We start from the raw sequence: 21,595 nt of genomic DNA, 5'->3' as shown, positions 1-21,595 counted from the left end.
TCCCTGTTCAAGACAGTGCTCATTCATATTTTTCTTCTGCAAAGACACCATAAAACTGGATTAGAAACACAGCCCAGATCTCTTCATGTACCACACTGAACTTCATGTGTCCTGATAAGCAATCACTACCAATAAAATACATTTGGATTTTTTTTGATTTACACAGGACCTACTGAAAAAAAAATATGTCTCCTCTGAGTCTACTGATATCCTGACAGTCTCACTCTTCTAACACCTTTCTTGGATAGTTACAACAGTCTTATCTGTCTTCCAACCAGATATAAAAATCCTAAGATGTACGATTAAGAAGATTTACATAATAAATCTGATTTATCTGGATTTAGAATTTAAATAGTTACAAATTTCTCATTGTAAGTTATATGTATTCATTTACACTTCCACTGTAACAAATAGTCTTGGGGTAAATAAATCAGAGAAACATGAACTATCTCAAGTTGGAAGATAAGTATGAGGATCATCATGTCCAACTCCTTGCTCCCCACAGGACTACCTAAAACTAAATGATATGACTAAGAGCATTATCCAGATGCTTGGTGTCATGACCACTTACTTCTCTGGGGAGACTGTTCCAGTCACAGATCACTGTCTAAGTGAAGGGCCTTTTCTAATGCCCAGTCTGAACTTCTGGCACAGCTTCATGCCATTTCTTCATGTCCTATCACTGGTCACCACAGAGATCAGCAAATGCCTCTCTGTTGCCCCACTTAAAGGAGTCATTGACAGTGATGAGGCACCCTTCTCCAAGCTGAACAAAGTGACCTCAGACACTCCTTATAAGTCTTCAAGATCTTTCACAGTCTTGGTTGCCCTCCTCTGGATGCATTCCAAGAGGCTGATGTCCTTCTTACACGGAGGCACCCAAAACTGCCCCCAGCACTCACCGTGAGGCCGCCCCAGTGCAGAGTAGAGTGGGACAATCCCCTCCCTTGCCCAGCTGGCCATGCTGTGCCTGATGCACCCCATGACACAGCTGGCCCTCCTGGCTGCCAGGGCACTGCTGACTCAAATTCAATTTCCCATTAAACCAAACCCCAAATCTTTTTCTAAAGGGTTGTTGTGTTCTTCAGGCTCTCATTCCCCAGTTTATTTACATAACCAGGATTACCCTTTCCCAGGAGCAGAATCTGGCACTTGCTTATGTTAGATTTCATGTGGTTGGTGATTTTCCAGTACTCCAGTCTATCCAGATGACTTCTATAATTTCTAACAAAATAGACATGACTGAGCAATATACAACCATGCTCCTCAATGTCTTAAAGGTTTCATAATCACACTGAAGTGGAATTTAAATAATCAGTAAACAATAAAACATGGAAACAAACTTACCAAAACGACTAACACTATCTACTCCATTAATGATTGGATTATAATCTGGATTATCTTCTAGTCCAATCTGTTAAAAAGAAATTGCATATTTTAACAGTACAGGCTTCACAAAAACAAAACTGAAAGTTACCACCAAAATTATGGATTATTTAAAGCCAAACAAATGTATTTTGCCCATTTGCTTTTCTGCAAGAATCAATTAGAAAGATACATGTGATTTTTTAACTCAGCGATCACATACTGGAACCAGTTAAATTCAGTTTGAACATCTGCTGTGTTTCAAGGCTATTAAATGACACAAAGATATATTTTGTTTACCTCAAACAAAACTGATAAAGCTCTTAACTTTCCATTTCCTTTAACTGCCTCTTCAAAATCTGTAAACTGATCTGCATCATAGCAGTAGATTTGCATCTGCAATTAAAAATATATTCAAATGTTACATATACAAAATTTTTTAAAAATTAAGCAATTATTTATATTCCCATTTTGAGGAAAAAACCCATCCAAACAAAAGAATTGAATACAAATATAGGGATTTTTTACCTATCTCATTTGCGTTATCTGAGGATACAGAACAGAACTCATCAACATTTAGCTACATAAAAACAACCTCTCCTGGAAAACTATTAAGGATTCAGCAATTACCCTTTCAAGGAGCACAATGCTTTCCATAGATAATACAGTAAGCTGAGATAATGGGACACCTGATCTAGAGTACTTGGTGACATGAATCTTGACATCAGTGATAAAACATGAATAATATGTCCCTACTGCATCTGCCTTGCTGCAAGTGTGGAGAAGCATTGGTAATATAATATTACCAGGCATTTTGAGCCCACATCTGTCTGCTGTCATGAGCATTGATTTTGTTGCACCCCTTTCTCTCTTTCTCCAAATACGGGTGGGAAATCTTCTCCAGTGCTGGGTGACCAACATATATGGGGAAGTGACCTGCTCCTACTAGCTTTCCCTCAGATGATGATGGAAGAGAGTACTCTCTGATGCCTTGTCAGGACAGATGGAGTGTGATTGGGAATTTTTAAGTGGCTAATGAGGTAAAAGAAATGACACTGTCCAGGGATTGCTCCTGGTTTACCACTCTCCCCCATGTATAGGCCAGCCCTGGCACTGTTGCTTTGCTTTCACATAGAAGTTAAAAATCCTTGGAATGAGGAACAGGACAGTTGCCTGCCACAACTACCTCCTTTTAACTGGAAAATGAAACAATGCCATGTCGAGGGAAGAAAGTTTGGCCTTTGTGCATCCCAGCAAGAGTTGCTCCTCTCCTCCACCCCACTCCCATGCTGCTGCAACCCATTCTGCCAAACCAGCCAGGGGAACACTGGCCTGGCTGCCTGTCAGTGTGGCTGCACCCAGGACCTGCTCACCTGGCTCTTGGCACACCACTGCCAGCTCTTTCCAGCCCAGCAACATGGGCCACGCTTCGTCTCTGCGAGGCCCAGCAGCTTCCATGGGCTCTCAGCAAAGCCCTGACTTTGAGAAGTCCATCTACACCTTAAACAATGAACTGACGAGGAATACAATGGGCCAAACTTGTAGGAGCTTAACTTTTAGTAGGAGCTTTGTCAGATTAGTAGAACTGACATCTAATATCATCTTAGAAGACGTGCAAAAATGCAGTTTAGACATTCTCAACATGCCACTAACACCTTAAACTGCTCTTCTAAAATGCATCATTTATTATTAATTTGGATTTAAGTGAATGGTTATATTTGCAAATAGACTTAAGAGATAAACAAAGGAATTTTGTAGAGTATTAATGTTGCAGAACACCAAATTGTTGAAATCATCAAAACTAATTCTGTACTTTACCTCAAGAGGAAATTTTTGTCCTTCTAAACTATGTTCCGATCCATCTGATGACGCGTTGCATTTTCCCCAGTGAAAAGTGATCTTGCTTGCTTTGAATATGGTGTCTAATCCACCTCCACTCACATAATAATCGCTTGTCAGATTAATTTCCACTGAACAAATTGAGAAAGAGGGAAAAAAAAGGAGTGTCAACATAAAAGCCAGCCAAGGCATCTATAACTCTCATATTTCAGTATTAGGTGCTAGAAGATAAACATGATACACTTATTTCTCTGTATTTCATAGCAATTTGACAGGAAATTGATTACTTAAACTAAGTAGTAAGTGGGGTAATTCACTACTAGCATAGAGAAGTATGTTTAATTTCATGCTATAATTTATAAAATAATAATTTAATGAAGTGCACTTGTCTCCTGTTATCTGAAACTAAACACAGAACTACACTAAAAAGCTGGTCTAGACACCAACTGGCTGTCTAAGAAAATAAATTCCTGAAATACATACTTTCCTGAAAGCACCTGTGTTTTTAACAAAAAGGAAAATACACACCTGCCCCCAATTTCTACCATAATTCTATATACAAATCATGAGGCAACATGACAGAAGAATATTTCAGCCAGTTCCAAGGTGGACTGTCCTGACATAAGACTCCTTAGCTGTGGAGCTGTCTCCCATGGGAAAAAGCAATGACAGGTTTTCAGCTAGACATAGCTATACACAACCTGTAGATGGGACAGAGCATTTGTCTTCTGGAGAGAATGAGCAGGGTGGGATAGACTGAAGCCCCACATTTTGGCTTTCCCACCTCCAGCGACTGTGAACTTGACTTCTTGATAAAAGAGCACTAATGGAGTTCAGTTTCACTGCATTCCTTTCCTCAAAACCTTAAAGACCATTTAAACAAGCTTAGCAGTCCCTCATATAATATCTGAATTGCTGCAGATGAGAAAGAGCTCAGTTCACTTTTAAGGACTTTAAAGAACGTTTTCTCTGGGGCGTCTTGAAAAGACAAAGGACTATTTATCTCAGCTAGTAGGGCAAGAGGGAAGTAAGTGATCTGTGTATGCAGGAAGTACATGACAGAGCTAAACACGGAAATTAGGAACAATGATGCTAAACTGAACTGAACTGAACTAAGCCAAACTAAACTAAACCAAAAAGGCTGATCTAGGGGTCCCCCTGGAACTGGTAGAAGGTCAAAGACAGTTGTTGAGCGATACCTTCCCACACCTATGCCCAAACCAAGGAACAGTACTATACTTCTAACAAGCAGCTTTTAGTTACTGCTTTCCTGGATTTATAAGTGGTTGTAAAAAGATTTGTCTGACAATTCAGATGACACAGTAAGCTTTTTTCATGGCTGGGAGAAATAGGCACTTGTAGGTATAAATCACTTCTTTCTAAAATACATTTCTAAGATTGGTAAGACAAATCAGACCACGAAAGCACCTATTTCTCTTCTTTGACTGTTAGAAGGTGTCTATGTGAGTAAGTCAGATGAACATTTCTATATTATATGTGTCTATATGTAGGTGAGATGAATCCCAACCTGAGTTTTTTGTAACTTCAACTCATCCATTAAGTGCTTTCAGATGAGTGGGTAATTTACTCATACTTTTAAAAAATAATTTTTGCCTACCCAGTACAGACTCTGGATATGTAGTAGTAATTACCATAATTTCACAGCAAATGCCAACTTACTGTTTACCTTCAATGATGTGCCCATGATGGGATGATAGTCACGATGTGATTGCTTTGGCTGTATCTGTACATGCACCTAATTTTTGTTTGTGTGATTTCTGTTTCATTTAGCTACTGTCATAGCTTTTGTGTTGCTTACTTATTTAATAGATAAATTCAGAATGCACCAGCTAAGTGAAATGAAAACGATCCATCAAAAGTCTTTGGTTGGTTCTTTGTCCTATATCACTTTTCTGACTTCTTAACTCCAAACATGAAATCTGACTTTTTTACCTGTTTTGCCAGTGTTGCGAATGAAAGTATCTTCCAAAGTTTCCTTTTCCCATCCATGGAATTTAAGTTTCTTCAGATTCACATTAACTTGGGTAAGGTCTCCGTCTATATTAATAGGTGATTGTTTGGCACCATTACAGGCAGAGTATTTCTTGCCCCAGTTCTTTTGGTTCAAAGTTCCTAGAAATCAAAACATTTGGGGTAAATACATTTAAACCCAAACTGGCATCCATATATTTTTTATTGTGATAATGTTAAAACACAGTTTGCAGTCTGAGATCAGAGTACCTGCCCTTCTTTTAGACTTTGTCTGTAGCAATATTTAACACACCTACCACTGATTCCTACCTTCAACAGTTAAGTCACACTCTGAACACTCTAGACATCAACACATACATTCTTATGAATCTCTAAGAAAAGAATAAAACAACAACAAAACCTTCATGAACAATGTACATAAAATGAAAAAAAGCTTTTAGACAAAAGGAATCAGCATGCAAAAAACTATGGAAATTGTGGAAAACTATCCTTTCCAAATAACTTTTAATCATACCAATGTTAGTGTTCCTTTCACCCAATGAAGTCATCTATTCAGTAAGGTTTTTAAATATAAAGAAGGAGAAAGATGTTTTAAGAATTCCTTACACAGAGGGGTAAACTGAATTTACTCTGGAAAGGGAAAAAAAATGAGTGATGCTGTGTCTGAGAGCCCGGCTGTATGGCCCGCCTGTGCCCGTGGAGGGCTGTGCACTCCCACTCCAGCCATCTGTCTCCCTCTGGCAGAGAGGAGCTCCTGTGCTGCAGCAAGGGCCTTCTCCAGGGCACAGGGGCTGCGTGGCATTTCACTGGGGCCACTCCAGCCACAAAGTAGGGACACAGACAGCATATCCTTCACCAAAGACTTGATTACTTTCAAGAAATGAACAAGTACTCCACAAATCAGTATGATGCATTAGCAGCGGCTATGACAATCTTTTGTTTATATAACATACTAACATAAATAGCACAATATTTTGTGTGTGTTAATGAGTTTGTAAATATAGATTTTTTCCTGACAGGGAATTCTGGTAACATTTCAAAATGCTAATTAAAACCAAGAGTTAACTGCACAGATGTAAGAAAATGGAATTACTTCAGTTAACTTCCCACTTGCTAATAATTAAGAACTAATATTAGTGTATGCAGTGCATATATTTGAATTCTATTAGGTATGTTGAAATAAACCAGCACTCATTTACAGGCCAGTGTGGCACATACAAGTCTGTCAGCAAAGACTTGCTATCTTGTACTCCAGGCAAGGACAGCTCTCATATTGCACTCAGAAAACTCAGAGAGGGGATAAGATATACAGCCAGTGCTGTAACCATGACAATAGGCAGTAATATGAGATGCTCACTTGGATAGCCAGCTAGCTAGAAAGACACCTGAACTAAATTATTGAGCAAGTACAAGTCAAGTGAGTTACCAGTATCACCTTGCTGCATCAGAATTACTGCAGATGGTATACAAACACATTTACTGCTTGCAAACAGCAACAGAAGAAACTGTCAGGCACAACAGTCAAACGACCTAAAGTGAGTTCAAGTCACAGGCTTATGAATGGGAGTAACCTACAGGTGGGAACTAGGGCCCTGTACCAAGCAAGCACTGGTCTCACTGGAAATGGCACACTGGGTAAGCTTTCATCTCCTCAAGTCAGACTTGTCCTGGACTTTAGTTGTCAGTTATAATTTATTACCTAGAAAAATAATGCAATATCCTGATTTGTAATGTACTTTCACAAGAAAAGAGTGGCTAATATTTCATCTCTTTCAAAAGCTTCCCTTAAGAAATTCTGAGCTCAAGTCAACCAATACTTGGAGATTAATCTGTTCAGATCTTCTACAGTGAATTTTCAGACAAATATTGAAGGCTTTTAATACCATGAAAGACAATGAAAAAAATATCTAAATTAGAATAATTAACTTTCAAACAGAAAAGCCTCCAAACAGGGTCAGAAAGCACAGAAACAACAATTCTCAGCTTGGCCTGTACATCACTGCAAACAGGCTCCTATTTGCAACTCTGACTTTAGACAGCTCAGTGATTTTCCAAGCTGCAGTAAACTCTTTAAAGCTCTCCCTGCCACGTTTCTGCCAGCTTGGTCTGAGATGGCTGCCCATGGCCATCCCTTGGAGTTAAGCTGCACTCCCCACTCCATGCTCTATTTCTTTTTCTCCTTTTGCCAAAGCCAAATACTTCCCCAGACTCCTGCAGTTGCCCCAAGGCAGTAGAAATCTCCATGCTTTCCACTGACATACCCAATCCCCCAGCTCACCTGCAGTCTCTCCTTCAGAACACTATCAAAAATCTTTTTCCAACATGCATTTCTGTCATTCTGCTCTTTCCGTCACTGACATTAGAACTGACTGAAAACACTACTCTTTTCTTTTTCCCTCTACAGTGCTTTTGGGAACCTCCTTCCATGCTTCTTTTGATGAATGCCATTATTGCATTTTTCCTTGTCTTTAAATTCTTTACTATGTGTGATCATGTTCAATAAAAACAAGTAAATTAAAATTAGAGAAACTATAATCTCCTTCCAACTTCCATAGTTTTGTATTTTCTGGTTTTTATGCAGAACTTAAGTTCTTCAATTTGATAGTCATTACCTGTGGCTCAGTGTGTAATAAACAAAGTCCTAACATGCACTTAGTGATAAAAATTATAATCTTTTCTCATCCCAGAAGACAGTATGTAGTTGTAGCATTGATAAAAATTATGGAGTAAGATGTACAGGAAATCAATGGCAGGGTTTGATCTGGGGCAGGAGCAAGGGGAATCCCATAAGGAATGGAGTCTGAGAAGGACTGGAGAACTGGAGTCTGCTCATGATGACCCAAATTACATTTGAGCAGCAAAATACATGTCTGTGCATGAATGCTGCAAATGCTGGAGCAGATACTGGTTGTGTCTATATTAGCAAACAGTGCTGAACAATACGAGTGGCTTTATAAAGTGAAACAGTTGAGGCTGAGGACCAGATGTCCATACCATATGTTTTTCAGAAGGTTTTTACCTCAGTCTAGCTCTGTCTGGTTCTATGGGCTGAATGCCCATTGCTGCTGAAGGGTATAAGGTACTTTCCTGCAACACAACTCCTGTTTGGTACCAGTTAAGATGAACCCATGCCACACACTGTGAGACAACTCTATCTTGCAAACCAAAGCCTAGTAAGTGGGGTGTAGACAGATTTGCTTCAAAAGTCCACTCCTGATCTGAACTAAAATGTTAACATAAATTCACCTGGTGTAGGCAGCAGGTGGTGAAACTGCTGCATTTTACATATCTTGCTGAAAGCCAAAGTAAAAGTGAAAGAACAGAATGTTTTTAAACAAGAGCAGATTGTTTTACTATAGGTGTTATGATGGAAATCATAAATCAAAGCTGTGCCAACCATTTTGAAAAATATTGTTTGAAAATGAATTCTCCGAAACTGTGCTTTGGAAATCTGAGGAGAACAAAAATATGCACAATGAATCTTGAAGAGTGCACAGAGGAAGAACGTTTGTCAAAGGTGTCAGATCTGAAGAAGTAACTGGCAATTCACAAAGAATGGAAATAAGCCTGAACAAAGTATGTTAAATGGAGGCCTGCCTATACCATAACCTTTACCACTCTTGTCCAGGGCAGAATATCTGAAGAAAATTTTCCTAGCCTTTCTTTCTAGGAAATGTTCACATCTAACTCTGCTCCTCAACCTTGGTCCCTATGATCCCATCCCTACAACAAGCATCCAGTTCTCCTTTTGGCTTCCACTTCAGCTCTCCCTGAAAGAAAGAAATAGAGGTACTGGAGTGTGTCCAGAGAAGGGCAACAGAGCCGGTGAAGGGTCTGGAGTCCAAGTCTTACTAGGAGCAGCTGAGGGAGGTGGGACTGTTTAGCCTGGAGAAAAGAAGGTCAAGGAAGACCTTTAATTAAATTGATGTGAATCCTAGGGTTTATTTTATAGATGAAAGAAAGCAGAAAAGAGAGATGGATTCTTCACCTCTACTTAATTTCTTCCTCTCCATTTTTCATCAGCTTATGCTTTCATGATGTTAAAATTACTTCTATAAACATAGATTGGACACACATAGGAGATTAAAGATAACCTTTCTGTGTGGACTGTTTATAATGGATTTGCCTTATCAAAAAATGTTATTGACTTATCACTTCTAAGTGTTAAGTGATTTCCATTATTTTTTTTAGCAAACATATTTTAGCTAAGATATGAAAAACCAGAAATAAGGCCACAAAAAGATATGCATACTTGTACTGGGACAAAGTTTAAAATTAGATGCCGAATCAATATTGCTCTGAACTTTAAAATACAGATGTCTCAGTTATTATACCAAAAGTTGCACAACTCAGTCTCTAATCCTCCAAGGCCCTGACCACAATCAGCCTTGTAATTTTATAAAAATTCTTAAGATTGAAAAAGCCCTGAATTTAATGGATGAAATTACTTGTCCAGACAGATTTGTAACTACAAAGAAGGAGTTTTGGCTTCCAGGTTTGGGCTTAGCCATTTATTATGCCTGTCTCAGTGATGTAGTTGCTTGGAGGTTTTCCAAGACTGGATTTCTTGCCAACATCTTGGTCAAGTTTTCAAAAATAAAATTGTACTGGTTTGGTTAAAGAGAGGCAGCCCACAGAATAAATCCAGAAGCATTTAATAGTACTTAAACCCTCAAAATTCAACACGAATAAAGTAACTTGCTTTTAAATGAGCACAAGTCAAATAATATTTATCCCATGGACCTTTCTGGCACTCATACAGTGACAAATTAATTCAACATATATTCTTAGTGTGGGGTGTAATATCTCAAATAAAGCAAGCAGAACCAACAGAAAATTCTAGCTGCTTTGCAACCAGATGCATTCATGTAAGCCAAAACATCTAATCTATTATTCCATTTAACACCTTATTTGTCATTTTTGTATCTAAATATCAGCTTACCTAAACTGTATCTTGTGCATTGTGCCTACGTACACACAAACATGGATTATCTACGAGAATACCTGAAAGATTGCACAGCACTAACCTGTATTCAGCTGAGCCCTATTATGTTAATCTTTCCTGTTCCTCATTTAAAATGTCCTAGACCACTCACCACTTATTAAAATCTGTCATAGGAGATGTGTCAGAAAAATACTGATGAAACATTTTGCTATCTTCAGACTATGGCTCTTTCTTCTATTTTTTGTTTGCTTATTTTTTGAATATAAAATTTATGCTTTCTTCATATCTACAGTCATGGAGACATTGCTCAATAAAGTAGTCAAAAAACAACCAAGTGAGAAAAAATGTTTTGTTTTTTTCACTTTATCCCCAGATAGAATAAGCAATAGTTGTTGAAATACAGTGGAAAACTGTAATCAGTATTAATACAGTGGCTATTTGGTATTTTTTCTTCCTGGGAGTCAGTCTGATGATTCATAGTCAGACTAAGTGAATTACTGAGCATAATGCATAGGAGGATGAATGCCAGTGGACAGCTTTCTTTCATAATAGAAACTGTTCGCTGTTCCTCTTCTTTCATTACCTAAAAGATATGGCCATTGCAAGCTAGTTAGAAAATACACAATCAAATACTTCGATGCTAGAGAAATACAGATTATCAGAGATGCTCCATCTGCAGGGAACTCAATAGGATAGCTGTCCAGACTAAGAAAAGGATTATGGGAGAAATTCAGTTAGCCTTTTAAGGTAACTCTTTTCCATTATTCTCATCTCATTGCTGCTGAATCTGCATACAGAGAATCATGTAGTTATATATAACGAAAACTTGCCTCATAATTTTTTATAATTACTGTAGTGTTATGATCTAAGCAATATTTTTCAACTAGGTATTAAGGAAGGAAGTTTGGTACAGTGCCAAATGAGAAAATGTCCAATAAAAAGTAACACATTATTCTTCCTGGTTTATTTAATTCTTGACAATTTATGAAGCCCTAATTGGAAGTCCTGAATACTTCTAACCTCGTTCCAAGGAATTCAGGTTGTAGCAGTTACTTCCTTTACCTTCAGTAACTTTAAAGTTACTGAAATTTCAGTAATACTTTAAAGCATGAAACTGAATACAACAGTGTTGAGTGACAAAGATCATTCCAAGATCACAAATAACCAGAGCTGAGAACAGAACTGGAATACATGGCTGACTCATTTTTAGACTAAGAAATAAGTACCAAGAAACATGGCCTATGGCTTATTTTCATATAATGTACACATATTTTAATTAGCTGTCAATGTGTCATGGCAACGTTTGGTCTCCCACCTGAGAGTGTCTGGTCTCCCACAAGAATAGGACTCCCCACCTGTTTTTCAGCTGTTTCACATGCTGCTAGTAGGGAAGGAAAAATAAAATGGGGCAGTCACAGGCTTTGTCCCTTAAAGCCACCCCTGATTTGCAACATAAAAGCAACATTTTTCAAACATGGTGCATGAGCAGTTCATCTGTACTTCCTAGAAGCAGAGCTTACTCCCAAACATATGACTACTGTGCATAGAACAAGTGGATGTTTATTGTCTTTTTGTTGGTGAACATGGGCATAAACGAAGCTTATGGTGGTATCTCCCTCTTCCCCATATCATGCAAGTACCATTTTATGAGAAGTGGAATGGCTGCATATGAAAGAAATTGTGTAGATGCAAAGGTAGCACCAATTTTAAACAGGACAAAAAAAAAAAAGCACTTTAAAGGACTCTCAGCTGGAGCAAAGAAAGAGGAAGCTATAATCTACTTCAAGTACAACATTTAGCACCTGTTGATAAGTGATAGTTCATGCAGTCCCAGGAGATGAGCACAATGAAACTCATCTTCAGTGGCAAGAAACCTCATTTTTGCTAGAGTACAGATCACCATTTAAGTCTAATGACTTGCATTATGGCACTAAGTCAGTCTTCACTTTTCTCTCCTCATTACTACAAAGTAGACTTGACTGTATTTTAGAAATTATCTTGGGTGACAGAGCCAGGCACTCTGTAAAGAAGCAATGGTGAATTTTAGAAAAGAGTATATAATCTCCTTCTCAACTCAGCACATCCAATAATATTGGCTTTCACTGGGAAAATCAATATAGTTTCCTTTTCTATTGTGGTATGACCTCTCTCCTTTTCTCTTTCTTTCTTCTGTCCTTTCCCCTGCTTTCTTCCCTCTATTCTCCCTCCCTCTTGGACCATTAAATGTTAGCAGGCAGTCTGTTTAGTTCCATGAGAAGTCCTGTTGTGGTATAGCATAGGGACACTTTTTCCTGTTATCAAACACATGGATTACTATGTTGCTATTACCTAGGAAAATAACTTTGGTCAGCACTAGCCTGTCAGAAGAATAATACATTTCATAAAGGCCACAGTCATGAATTCTGATCCAAAGCCTGCTGAATTATATAAATAATCCAGAAGCAGGTTCTCTGGGCTTTGAATCAGATTAGCTGTGAATATATAAAAAATCAGTATTGAACAACAGTAGTGGAACTTTGAATGCAGAAGTCCCACAAATAGCTATGAAAAAGATCAGCATTTAAGTGTGAATAGCAAAAAGGCATTTATTTCAACTGTAAAGAATAACATAAAGATCATAAAAAGCAAGGACTAGATAGATATAAACCAAAGCAAGACAAATGTAAGTATAAAAGACTACTGGATTACATCACTGGCCAGTGAGCCCCAGAGGCTGCCTGAAGACAAATTTCCCTAATGTCCAAAAGGACATACCAGTAACTCTGATTTTTTGCTCCCCAGGTTCTCATTTTCACAGAGTTTCAATTTTTATAAAATGAAGCTCCTACATGTCTCCAGAAGAACACAATACCATAGGAAATTTGGATTACTTTTAGCATATTTTAGCAGGATTTTGTATCACACTTCTGTGGGAATTTCAATACACATTCTGTTTGCATAATGGTAAGGATAAGAGGAGATGATGGGCAGGAATGTGTTATACAATATTATATTGAGCCATATGGATTTCTTACACAGAGCCATAGCTTATGTGTGCTTATCTACACAATTGCTTATCATATTTTATTTTCTATTTTGGAAAGACAATTCTAGTTCATAAAATGCCCTTTTGCCAAGGATTTTTGACTACAATAGCTAAAAACTTTAATTCTCTTTCCCTTATCTCCCCAAAATAAAAGAAAATCCTTAGAAAAATGTTAAAAAATAACCCCCTCCTAACATTACACAAACCTTCCTTCACTAATGGCATTATTTTATTTGGACTGAATATAATTTCAGCATTACCATTATGTTTACATTTTGTTCAAAAACTTTGTAATAGATACTTTCAGAACTGCCATAGCAATGTCAGTGGATGTACATAACTGTTGCTCTGATAATATTCCATGTTAAGTTTAAATAATACTATTATCTGATAAGACTTTTTTGAGATTATCATATCCTCAAAAACACTCTTCCACTGAGAGATGTTTTACCCTGTCTTGACATGATAACAGCATTATGTAAATTACACAGTAAGTATTTCTTTCAAGTACTTTTTGCAAAAACAAGTTGTGCAAATCTCTCTTTTTCCTTCACAAATGTATAAAAAATCCTAACCAGCTTTTAAAACCTTTCAGTATTAAGAACTCTCAAAGTCACTTTCAATGCTGAGTAGTTATTCTCAAGAGCACAGAGCTAAAAGCTATTGAGCAGTAGGTGCAATCCACCTCAGATTGGGAACTTGCTGCCATTGGCAGGATTTTCCTTTACAGCTTTTCCATTCTCTCCTATAATGGAAAATGTTTGAAATGAGGATGGAAGCAGCATTGACTGTGATAGAGGTACACAATTCATGCATCTTTGGGCAGTTGCAGTCTCACATCTATCTCAATCAGCCTGTAAGTTCTTGTACCTTCTTAACCTCATTGTGATAAAACTTGCTTAAAATGTCTTGATGCTCTTAGGAGCAGAGCTTTTTACTTCCTATTTTCTGAAATGAAGAATTCATTGCATTGCTTGTGTTGAGAAACAAATACAAACTCTTGCCTACCTACTCCACCTAAGAGAAAAGTTCAGAGTGGGGAAGTTTTCAGATCAATATTAAATTTAAATTCACTAAACTCTTAAACAGTTTAGTACTTTTTTTTTAAATCCACAGATAATACACATAATTAGACAATCTAATATACAATCTTCTTCCATGAAGATTGGTATAATAATTTTTCTTTGTCATTTTTCCATGGAGAAAGAAAATATTTTTTCATATACACACATAGGAAAGTAGAAGATGATCTAAAGATCACGTTTCCTATTTTTGTCACATTATTAGCCAGGAATATAGAGCACACTTTTTAACCCTGAAAATATTGCATTTTTTTCTTTTTCCTAAATAAACCGTTTAAGCAGGAAGAGATCTAGCATACTTTATCACAGTGGAATAAATTAATGGAATGGTTCTTGGTCCCTTTATATACTTTAACCAAGAAGTTACTATGGCATGAGTAACACGAGGTATTCCTGACTAACATCAACTAATCATAAAGTGTCTCCCCAGTGCAGAGCAGTAATTTTCTTCTGCACAGAATTATGCTATCACTCACATAAAGGATATTAGCAAGTCCTCAGAGGGGACTGAATGCACACAGGTGACTTCAGTACCAAGTAATCCCCAATACCGAAGAATTCAAACACTTCTTGATTTGTAGGGGCAGATTAAATTTTAATGAAATTTTATCTAGTGTTGCTTGTCCTTTCATTTTCACTCTTGTTGGAAAGTATCAATTTTACACTCAGGAAAAAAATTATACTACCTGAAACATGTTATCTTGAACGTAAATGATATTTTGAAAACACATTTACATATACTGAATTACTCCAGACTACAAATTTTCAGACAAGAATCTTGTCCATTCAGTCTGAAAAGAGTTGGACAGCCACAACTGAGGCAGGTCTGTAAGCTGTTAGGACAAAATCTCCCCAGTAGATGTCTACTGTGCACGTAACTGAATTGCAGGTAATAAAGCTCAAGAGACCAAGTCACATTAGAGTTCATAGATACCCAAATTTCACCAAAAGCTCCCCTAAATATTCTATTACTGTTTGTGCCCTAAGACACTGCCAATTTGACTAAGCTGAGGAACCAAAATCAAAGCCCATTTTGGATACACAGACTCATCATCCCTTGCCACAGTCTCCCAAGGCACAGATCCAGCTGGTATGGGCCTAGTGACCCTCAGAGCACACAGCCAACAGCACCAAGAGGAAAGCAAAGTCCTGCAGCTGCACCTCCTGCCCTTCAAGGACATTCAAGGTGATGCCCATTTTAATACAATATCCCAGCAGTTACAGCCAGGCAGCGTATTTGGCACAATGTGGGTTGAGTACGCTCCTCAGCCAAAAGAAAATTATTCACCATCCATATTTTCCATTTTCCATTTTCCATGACAAGGCCTGAAAATAGTTAAAAGGGAAGGAGAGCAAGTCATCTTTACTCATTCTGCCAGTGCTACGACATGGTAAGGCTAAAAATTCAAGCGTCATTGGGCCTTAAGAAGATAAGGAGAGGGATGGCTGATTTTGTATCCCAGCAGCAGGAGCATTCAGCAGGGAAAGAGCAGGGATGACACAAATGGGCTGAGGCAGGCACCTTTCTGCTAACTGGTGTATTCTGAAGGAAATAACTCCCCCTTGTGCTATTTATGTGCCTAATGTAGGTGCCTAACCTTGAATTGTGAACTTAAAGAAGATATATCTTCCCTACCATCAGCACTATTACAATGGGACACATTAAACCTTTGTGCACTTAAGAAATCTGAAGCAACTTACTGCAAAATTCCTCATGTAGCTTCCACTGGCACATATAACCCCTAAATCAGAGTCTATTTCTTCTGTAGTATTTCTCTGGTGTTTTGGTTCCCATTTGAATTAGGTCTCAGCCCCACAACCAGATTGATGTGCACATTCAGCTGCTATGGTCACAGAACATACTGATGGCCACAAAACACCTTGTGAATCATTAGTCTGTTCATATAAATAGATCATATGTCTGTAGCAAATCAAACTCCACTATTACTAAAGCAATTAGTGCAGGTAATTGTTAAAAATTATTAAGTATAATCAGTTTCTATCTGGTTTACATTTGCTATTGCAGCTCAATGGCTTGTGCATTTAATATGGCAACAAATAGCACTGCATGCATTTAGAGCTTTCTGACATAGTTCCATAACTATTTAATCATAGAACCATAGAATGTTAGGTTTGAAGGGACCTCAGTGATCATCTGGTTCAACTTTTCTTAGCAAAAGCACAGTCTAGAAAAGATGGTCCAGCACCCTGTCCAACTGAATCTTACAAGTGTCCATGATGGGAAATCCACCACTTCCCTGGGGACATTATTTCATTTCTGACTGTTTTCATTGTAGAAAAATTTTCCTCTTTGTGATCAAAGTCACAAAATCTCTATTGACCTAAGTCTGCATCAGATTATGATGCCTAATTACTATATTCTCAAACAAGAAACTCAGATTGCATTGTCATGATTTAACCCCAACCAACAACTAAATACCACGCAGATGTTTGTTCACTTGCCACACCCCAGTGGGATGGAAAAGATAATCAGAAAAACAGTAAAACTCATGAGTTGAGATATGAACAGTTTAATTGGAAATTATGGTAAATTGCAAGAGTAATATTAATAATACTAATGATAATAGTAATGAAAAAGGAGAGAAAGAGAGGAACAAAAGCCAAGAGAAACAAATGATGCAAAATAAACCTGCTATCACCCACTGACCCTGTTCCCCAGCAGCAATTGTCTCCCAGCCAACTCCCCATAGCTTATAGACTGAGCCTGATGGTCTGTGGTAGGGAATACCACTTTGGCCAGTTTGGGTCACCTGTCCTAGCTGTGCTTCCTCACAGCTTCTTTGCACCTCCTCACTGGCAGAGCATGGGAAATTGAAAAACCCTTGACTTAAGGTAAGCACTACTCTGCAACAACTAAAACATCAGTGTGTTATTAGCAGTACTCTCATAATAAATTCAAAACACAGCACTGTAGCAGCTACTAAGCAGAAAATTAACTGCATCCAAGCCAAAACCAGGACACATGAAAAATAACCAGGAAAATCAGAGAAGAAACCTCAAACAGTTTATGCAAAGTGTAAGCCAACCACTTACTGTTTTGAAATACTATTTTTCTGTAAGAATTTCTCTTTTGCTTACCATGTGTACTCTACACCACAGTATATCAGTTTCTCCTCTCTCTAACTCTTTGACGACCTGTGTATGACTTCTCCCTAATTAGGGTAGCTGTGGATGACTAATGTAGGCATTGATTACAATTGAGGTTGAAAATGTGGCAAAAAGGTTATAATCTTTAAAGCAAGATAAAAGACCTGAGCTTCTAGCTAAGACATATCACACAGGCAAGACATAGTAAAGCCAAAGTGCTGAATTTTGAAGATATGAAAAGGTTAATCTCATTCTTGAACAACTTGCACAACATTTACACAGAGATTTCAGTCTGAGGGACTTATCGAAAACCCTATAGGTAAATTATATGATTCTTCTGCATCAATTCTAAAATAGTGAATAACATATCATCTTAGAAGAAGGTGGGAGCTTGGGGGTGGGAAAGCAAGGCAAAAGAACTATGTAAATGAAAGTTTGTGAGAAAATGCAGAGACAGATTCTTGCATATGTAATTGTGAAGTCTTTGAAAATAATTTCTCTCTGCTGTAAGCAACAACAACTTTTCCCTTCATGAGAACAAGCTCTATCTTGGAATAATACCCAGAATCTTTTGTTTTCAGTACAGCCTACCTCCCTGAGGGGTAACATCAAATCTAGAAGACTCTGTGAGTGGAGTTTCTGCAAAGAAAATATGTTTTTGACTTCCCAGAAAATACTGCCAGTTTCTGACTGTGAGTCACAGGAGATCAGCTGAAAATGATTTCTTTTCTATATTGCCTGTACTTTTGCTAATATCCTGTCACACTGCAGTTCTGATAAAGAGTTCCTTGACTCACTGCTGTCTTTGAAACCCTTATTCTGTGGAGATTTACCATTGCAAACTTGTATTGAAACTCACTCACCCTTATCATCTCTTAGCTTGCCATGTTCTTCTACTTCCTTCCTTCTCTGGTTTAATAATGATCTGTCTTTTGTGTGAGAGTCTCACTTGGAATCACAGAACCATAGAATGGTTGAGGGTGGCATGGATCTTGGGGGCTCATTGTACAACTCCCCTGCTTAAACCAGGTCATCTAAAGCCAGTTACCCAGGACCATGTCCAGATGGCTTTTGAATATCTTCAGGCATGGAGACTCCACAATTCTGGACAATCTGTGCCAGTGCTCAGTCCCTGTCACAGGAAAAAAGTGTTTCCCAAAGTTTAAAGGGAACGTCCTGTGTTTCAGCTTCTGCCTGTTGTCTTCTCTGGACTTTCTCTAATCACAGAATCACAGAGTGGCTTGGGTTAGAAGGAACCTCAGAATCATCTAGTTCCAACCCCTCTGCTATGGGCTGGGGCACCTTTCACTAGACCACGTTGCTCAGAGCACCATCAATACATCTATGACTCCTCTACTGGGGAGTCCAGAACAGTACTCCAGGTGTGGCCTCACCAGGGATGAGTACAGGGGAAGGATCACCTCCCCCTTCCTGCTGGCATCACTCTTCCTGATGCAGCCCAGGTCAACATTAACCTTTTTTTTTCTGCAAGGGCACCTTGTTGACTCATGACCACCAGGACTCCCACGTCCTTTTCTGCAAAGCTGCTTTCCAGCTGGTTGTCCCCCAGCACATGCTGATGCCTGAGGATCTTCCTTCCCAGCTGCAGGACTTTGCACTTCCTGTGTTCAACTTCATGAGGTTCCTGTCAGCCCATTTCTCTAGTCCGATGAGGTCCCTCAGCACTCCTCAGAGTTTTACAACATCAGCAATCTTGCTGAGGGTCCACTCTGCCCCATCTTCTAAATCACTGACAAAGATAGACAGCATTAGTCTTTTCCCATTATGCTGAACCTTGTAAAGAAAAAAATTACATGGACTTGTTAAATCAAGTCAGAAAGAAAATGTCTTCACCAGAACTACATAAACTCTATCAGAGCTAAGAGCTCCTGAGGTATTACAAGTATTCTACATGGCCATCCTGGGCCCCTCTCATTTGTGAGATGAGTCAAGCACACGACTCCACAGCTTGGAAAATCATATTCCATGAGCACATTGGCAACATCAGTAGGCACGTATTGTTCTTGCTTCTGCAATCCCTGTAATATTAATTAATACCTGTAATATTACTGCTATTCCACCAAAGTGAAATACTGAGGGACACTGTGAGGGTCTCATGATGCTGGCATTCAGTCTCTCATCATGGAGGGATTTTTGTTAACAATTGTGTCCTTGTCCAACTTCTTAGCTGAGCAGAATTTAATTAAAATACATCTCCTGAGAACACTTGATGACTGTTCAAATAATCCTCAGCTTGCAGTCACAGAGCACTAAGGGAGCTTTACTCCCTGCCCTTGCCCACTCTGCATTCCCATGTCCTTTGACTTGACTGCAGCTGTATATCTGCATAAACTCACTCCTTCAGATTAGGTCTGACAACTCCCTCTTTGATACTAAGTAGAGCCCATTAGAAGACTGTAAAGCTTGATCTTACCTTAAATATAGTACATAATTCAATTTGATATTAGGACAAACTCTTAGTTGCATAAAATAAATATTGCCATTACACATATCACAATGGTTCCCTTGTTAATGATGCTGCTGCTGATTGCTAAAAATTTGGCAGTTGTCTTTCTCCAGATGTGCTACTTAAATGGCCATTTAGGATAGAGAATTTCCAATCCTGTGCTTTATAATTTTAATAGTTCTAACCCCTGTACACACTGGGCATTTTCTGGAGCATAAATATGTAAGATCTTACTCCATTTTAATTGGTTTTGAAAACAAAATGCTTCTTTACAAATACTGCAGGAAACAAAGTGTCATTGACAGTATACTGTTGTCTCTTTTGTATCTTGAAAGGACTGAAATGGTGGTAGCTGACATTGAAAGCAAATTTCCCAATTTTCAGCTGCAGTGGTCTAATGAGTGCTTAAGGGATAACTTATGAGGGAGCTAAAGAAAGGAAGAACTTGCATTGAAGAAGGGTGATTAGTATTGTGGGTTCCTGTGAAGTATTAACTTGACAGCCATGTTCAAGCCAACAATATTTTTGTTCTCTCCTCCCCACTGAGGGTATTTTTTCAAAAAGGGTCATCAGTTTGCAAATCTGCATCTACTTATATTGTTTAAAAATCTTACAAGACTCCCATTAGAATAATGGGTCCTGACATATATTTCCTAATTTGCTGTATGATATAACTACTGTGGACAACTATAATCATACTCCAATTGCTGCTTTAAAAAGAGGTTTTTTTTAAATTGCTCTATTGATCTGAGATGTTAACTGCATCTGTGATGGTATAAACAATATGTCCTGTGGGACGACAACATCAATATTTTATTACTAACTTCTTGCGTAGCCTCCTATGTGAGCTGTGGAATGTAAAAACAACCTTTACTGCAGCAGAGAAGGAAAACCAAAAAGTGGATATATAAATAACTTTTGAGAAATATTTAGTAATTTAAACATTTCTTAAGCTGCATTTCTGCTTAAGATTTTGTCTTTTATACTGCAGGTTTGCTGCCCTGCATATAATTTAAAGGATGCTCATTGCCAAATCAAAACCTGGTCAGTCATTTTCAAGAAAATCATTCGACATCACATTGTCTATTTTTAGAGGATGCTTTCTCATGAACACCCATATGACATTGTTTTACTCAAACAAAAAGAAGAAACTGAGGGGGAACATGTACAGAAGTTTCTGGCCATCTTTCTGCAGCAGTGCACAGGCTCAATGCAATATATCTAATGCATCTGGCAAAATACGCTACACAGCCGAAGGCAAAAGGACTTGAAGGGGGACAGCCAGTGTTCATAAATTAATTGCCTTTTTCTCTTCACTGGCTATATTGAAGGCTGGCACCTTTTAAAGGTCAGTCAAAAATGTCCAACCAATTTTCTCTTAATGGCAGTGGGGATGGTGGCCACAGATCATATTCCACTGCATCTGCACTAGTTATTAGAGCACTGGCTGAGCAAGCAGTGACTTGAATTCTCGGGTTTATTCCTCCTGAAAGAGTTACACCAAGATACTGAGAAAAGGCCTAACGAGTAAAAGAGAGAAGTGTCCATCCTTTCCAAAAAGCCTGGGCTGCTGTAGCCTCTGGGCAGCAAGAGACCTCGGGTCTCAAGGTGAAAAGAAGCCTGACTTCACCTTGTGGTTTCAGCATTTAGGGTAGGGAACGGAGGACAAGGGAAAAGTCTGAAGTTTTGTCTCTCCTTTTAGGTCTTGTTTTTGCCTTTTACTCAGACATAATCTAATCTGAGAGGTGGGGAAGCTTCATCTGGAACCTCGA

At 38.4% G+C, this 21,595-nt stretch overlaps 1 protein-coding gene across 7 annotated transcripts in view; it reads right to left on the bottom strand.

The window, feature by feature from the left end:
- The window catches only part of PTPRZ1 (protein tyrosine phosphatase receptor type Z1), a 130,713-nt gene that overhangs the window by 53,135 nt on the left and 55,983 nt on the right, over positions 1 to 21,595 (bottom strand). For all 7 annotated transcript variants that reach the window (XM_048302369.1, XM_048302371.1, XM_048302370.1 and 4 more), the window contains exons 3-6: positions 5,158 to 5,337; positions 3,184 to 3,335; positions 1,666 to 1,761; positions 1,348 to 1,414 (exon numbers count right to left, since the gene is read on the bottom strand). In XM_048302369.1, coding sequence (XP_048158326.1) covers positions 1,348 to 1,414; positions 1,666 to 1,761; positions 3,184 to 3,335; positions 5,158 to 5,337 — 495 coding nt within the window. The remainder of the gene's footprint in view (positions 1 to 1,347; positions 1,415 to 1,665; positions 1,762 to 3,183; positions 3,336 to 5,157; positions 5,338 to 21,595) is intronic.

The sequence above is a fragment of the Corvus hawaiiensis genome, chromosome 4, assembly GCF_020740725.1.
Source record: "Corvus hawaiiensis isolate bCorHaw1 chromosome 4, bCorHaw1.pri.cur, whole genome shotgun sequence".
Taxonomy (NCBI): domain Eukaryota; kingdom Metazoa; phylum Chordata; class Aves; order Passeriformes; family Corvidae; genus Corvus; species Corvus hawaiiensis.
The sequence above is the reverse complement of the archived record's forward strand: the minus strand, read 5'-3'. Positions and strand labels throughout refer to the sequence as shown.